Genomic DNA, 4,514 nt, shown 5'->3' with positions numbered 1-4,514 from the left:
GCCTCCAACCAAACCCAACAGCCTCCAACCAAACCAAACAGCCTCCAACCAAACCAAATAGCCTCCAACAGCCTCCAACCGCCTCCAACCAAACCCAACAGCCTCCAACCGCTTCCAACCAAACCAAACAGCCTCCAACCGCCTCCAACCAAACCCAACAGCCTCCAACCGCCTCCAACCAAACCCAACAGCCTCCAACCAAACCCAACTGTCTCCAACAGCTTCCAATGGCCTGCAGCCACCTCCAACTTTTCAGCTCCAGCTGATGGTGTCTCGGCGTCTCCTGCTGCAGGTTGAGCGCAGTGAATGAGGAGTTTTGTCCCCTGTGGGTTTGGGTTAGCTGGTACTCGCCTCGGTCCTGATGCAGCCGCTGCAGGAGAGCAGAGTGCGTCCAGGAGGGAGAGCTGCGCCTGATAGCTGCTCTAAATTTAACGGAAATGCCCGCTGCTGGTCACACAGCGTCCTTATCTCCGTCTCCCTGCAGCCATGGCCATACAAGGTTGTGCCGGGCCGGGTCCGCGGTCCCTGGGCCCCGCACACGTGGCCAGATAACCGCCTCCATCAGGCGACACCCAGAGACACGTTGAGCTCTGACCTCTCTGAGATCTGCTGCTGGGACGGAGGTCCGGTCAGAGGGAGTCGGTTCTGTTCAGCTTCAGTACTAAACATTTAGCATTGAAGCTGAACTAATTTGCTGGCAGAGACAAATTCATGAATTCATTCAGAAACATTCACCAGATCAGAAATGTGTTTTCAGATTTTTTGACCATGATGGACGATTTTAACGTTTCTGATTCACCAAACTGATCCAGATTCCGATAACGGCTCGTCAACCCACCTTCATCCAGTACAATCTGCTGCAAAGTTCCACCAGAACCCGATCAGAACCTGTCTCTAACTATCCATCAGCCCGATCACCGGGGCAACCGGGCCGTGAGCCGGACCCACTGAGGAACCGACATCATGGAGGGGAACCCGTTCCCTCAGGTCAGCAAGAACAACGAACCGCTTCCAGAGAACAGGAACCGACTCCGGAACCAGCCCCGACCCAGAGGAACCGACTCCGGAACCAGCCCCGACCCAGAGGAACCGACTCCGGAACCAGCCCCGACCCAGAGGAACCGACTTCGGAACCAGCCCCGACCCAGAGGAAGACCAGCTGAGGTTCCAGCTGCTTCTTGTCTCACGTTCTGAACTAAGACGGAAACGTCCGACGTTTCGTACGTCGTACGAAACAGATCAGCCGTCCAGTTCCCTCCTCCTCTTAGGCAGAACCAGCAGAACCAGCAGCAGAACCGTTTCTGTCCTGGTCTGGATCAGCTCAGATTTTATTTTACCACAAATAAATATTTAAATTAGACTCAAACTTTATTCCACAGTAAGAGTCAGAACGTTCCTCTGGAGGAACCAGAACCTTTTCTGGACCCAATAAAAAGTTGGATGTTCTGTCGGATATCTTGTCATTTGTTGTTTCTAACTGGATAATCATGTGGAAATCCTGCCTCCATCTTTATGTTTTACTGTAAACATTGAATCACATTAATATGAAAAGTTTCCCAATAACTTCAGATTTTCCACTAATGAACCCGGAAATGATCTGAGGATGGAAAAATCACAGTCATGACGAACAAACATTATTTTCTGCCAGGACTTTTATTTTCCATAAACTGATCCACTCATGTACTAAAACATCTGCATCATTATTTCATAATAACTGGAGGCTGGAGGTCCTGCAGCCGCCCAACCAGAACCCGAACCCGGCGTAGAGCGGCTCGGTGAAGGTGGTGCTGAAGGTGTGGAGGTGGAGCAGGGAGTCGGAGGAGACGCAGTAGAAGGACAGGACGCCGGCGGGAACGTCCACGTACACCGCCACCCTGTTGGAGGCGCAGGAGGCGGACAGGACGGCGTCCCGCCGCCGGTGGCTCACCGAGTAGCCGGCCGCCGAGCAGCAGAGGCTCCAGGACTGGTGGTTCCTCCCGAACAGGCACTGGTCTCTGGTTCCCCTCCGCGGGATCCCCCCGTAGCTCACCGCGATGTGCACCGCGCCCCGCCACTCCGCCTCCCAGTAGCAGCGGCCCGCCAGCGCCGCGCCGCACAGCAGCTGGCAGAAGTGGAACCGCTGCGGGTGATCCGGGTACGGCTGCTGCTGGCTCACCCGCGCCACCTGCCGGCCGCCGGCGGACAGCTGCAGCCGCCTGTGAGCCGTGTTCCGGTCCAGAAGCAGCTCACAGAAATCTAGGAGACAAGCGGCCAGTTGGCTTCATGACAGCAGAAAGTTTGGGCCATGAACCGAACCGACACTCACATTTCTGCAGGCCGGGCTGCAGGCGCCGCTCTCCGCCGCCATCCAGCCTGCAGGAGACAATCTGGAGGTTAAACATCAGAAAGTTAAAACGAGGTTTTAACTTCAACATAAGGTTAACAGCTTCAAATGGAAGATCTGCTCTATGTGACAACGGAGGGCGAGAAACAGGAAGACGATCAAAACCACAGAATCATCAAAGTCTGCAGCAGTTTTTAACATTAAGCTCAATAATGATTTTAGACCAGCAGATGTTTCACAGCCTCGTTGGGCCCATTGGGTTCATCGGTACCGGCTGTTCCCGCCGCTGTCGGTCAGATGAGCTGACAGAAGATCTGGATCGAGGCCATTTGTGCTGCTGGTGGGATGAATGGATTCTTGACGTGGCTGATTCTGTGTGACGTCATAGTTTCAGTGGTTGTACCTGCTGTGGCTGATTCTCTGCCTTTTATTTGACCTTTCATGGCTTATTGTGGTCAGCAGACACTTTATCTTTTGTATTATTGCTGCTGTTTTATTTTGCTCTCACCAAAGTGCATCTGTTAAGTTTCGATGCTCTCAGATCGTCTAGAGCTGCAGAGCAGAACCAGAACAGAATATAACGGTTTATATTTCCCCTTATCGGACTGATGCCATGTGGGATGTGTTTCTGTTGCTTCACATCATTTAGTGTTATAAATTTGTGTTTCTACTAATTTGGTTTGCAGTTTAAATCAAATGTACTTTGTAAAGTATTTCTGTTTCATCATTCTAAGCCAGACCTGCCTGGGTCTGGTTACCTGGGAGCCTCTGGGCCACTCGGCGTTTCCGTGGTTACCAGTTGGCTTCAGGGCCACGACCTCAGTCACAACCCGGGTTCTTCCCCGTGTTGCATAGTTTTCATTAGCAGGTCATTGTTGAAAAACTGCAAATGAAGTCGTGCTGCTTTTTTCTGTCTACAACAGTAAAATAATGTCACGGTTCCTCCCAGCCTACAGGGGGCGCTCACAGCTAGGAGAGAGAGGGGCGAGAGGGTGGAGCTGAAGCAGCAGGTGGAGCTGAAGCAGGTGGAGCTGAAGCAGAAGGTGGAGCTGAAGCAGGTGGAGCTGAAGCAGCAGGTGGAGCTGAAGCAGCAGGTGGAGCTGAAGCAGCAGGAGGAGCTGAAGCAGCAGGTGGAGCTGAAGCAGCAGGTGGAGCTGAAGCAGCGACTTCAGGAAACGAACCTGAAAGTGACAAACGGTAAAGGAAACAATGACGTCAGTGAAACTAAAGAATTGATCCACATTGAATGATTTCATTTGGATCTTTGGTTCCTCAGGCGTCTGTGGAACCAAAGATCCAAACTGAACAGGAATGGAGCCGAAGCTCAGACGCCTCGGGACCATGAACCCAGCTCTTTCAGAGTAAAAGCATCAAACTGCCTGAATCTGACCGCAGCGTTTGCAGCTTGCAGAGCGGATCCTCCAGCCGAGCAGACAGCAGACGTTCTCCTGCGTCTCCTGGGTGATTGTAGCTCAAGTCCAGCTCTCTGAGACCCGACGGGTTGGACCTCAGCACCGACTCCAGGAACGCACAGCCATCCTCAGAGATCATGCAGCCCGACAACCTGCAGACACTCAGGGTCTCACTGCTGGGTGTCTTTGCTACAGAAACAGTTTGCAAAGAAAGTGCAAAGTCCCCCCAGGCAGTAACTGGTTGACTGAGATTCTCTGACTGCGTGCAGGTGAGGCAGCAGAGCTCACCTGTCTGTCTGGGTCGTTACCTGAGGGTTTCTACAGAGCAGTGGCAGCTCTGAAGACCAGCAGAGAGACATTTCATCCCCACGTCTCCGAGGTCGTTGTTGTTCAGGTCCACTTGTCTGAGTCTGGAGGACTGGGAGCAGAAAACCGCTGAGATGTCCTCACAGCATGCTTCTGTGAGAGACGCCTGACTTAACCTGCAGAAAGCAGCAGTCAGTGTTGCCTGTGCACTTCCTGTCTACAAGCTAAAGGAAGGAAGCCTCACGGTTTCCATGTTTCACACCAATCCAGGAGTCGGTCAATTCTGGAGGCTCAGATGAGCAACTTGGAGACGGGAGCTGCTGTGTTTGGGCCGTGTTGACTCAGATCTGGATCCCACTGAACCAGAACCAACCGATACTCCAGAACCAACCGATACTTCTGGACTTCCAGAACCAACCGATACTCCTGGACCTCCAGAACCAACCGATACTCCTCCAGAACCAACCGATACT

The 4,514-nt window shown here is 52.7% G+C and overlaps 2 protein-coding genes across 9 annotated transcripts in view; both read right to left on the bottom strand.

Annotated features, from left to right (window-relative positions):
- Positions 1-1,462, bottom strand: part of slc8a1a (solute carrier family 8 member 1a) — a 35,395-nt gene extending 33,933 nt beyond the window's left edge. For 3 of the 6 annotated variants that reach the window (XM_008421066.2, XM_008421076.2, XM_008421082.2), the window contains exon 1: positions 839-1,461. In XM_008421066.2, the coding sequence (XP_008419288.1) occupies positions 839-844 (6 nt within the window). In that variant the 5' untranslated portion in view covers positions 845-1,461. Of the gene's footprint in view, positions 1-351 lie in introns of all 6 variants that reach the window. The other 3 variants (XM_008421089.2, XM_008421057.2, XM_008421101.2) reach the window with 3 other exon arrangements.
- Positions 1,463-1,634: 172 nt separating this feature from the next.
- LOC103471971 (NACHT, LRR and PYD domains-containing protein 12-like) overlaps positions 1,635-4,514 on the bottom strand; it is a 13,211-nt gene continuing 10,331 nt past the window's right edge. For all 3 annotated transcript variants that reach the window (XM_008421299.2, XM_017304577.1, XM_008421310.2), the window contains 4 exons: positions 4,044-4,217; positions 3,714-3,887; positions 2,306-2,352; positions 1,635-2,235 (listed from right to left, as the gene is read on the bottom strand). In XM_008421299.2, the coding sequence (XP_008419521.1) occupies positions 1,706-2,235; positions 2,306-2,352; positions 3,714-3,887; positions 4,044-4,217 (925 nt within the window). In that variant the 3' untranslated portion in view covers positions 1,635-1,705. The remainder of the gene's footprint in view (positions 2,236-2,305; positions 2,353-3,713; positions 3,888-4,043; positions 4,218-4,514) is intronic.

The sequence above is a fragment of the Poecilia reticulata genome, linkage group LG1 (assembly GCF_000633615.1).
Source record: "Poecilia reticulata strain Guanapo linkage group LG1, Guppy_female_1.0+MT, whole genome shotgun sequence".
In the NCBI taxonomy this organism is placed as follows: Eukaryota; Metazoa; Chordata; class Actinopteri; order Cyprinodontiformes; family Poeciliidae; genus Poecilia; species Poecilia reticulata.
Note: the sequence above shows the minus strand (reverse complement) of the source record. Positions and strands in the feature narration are given on the sequence as shown.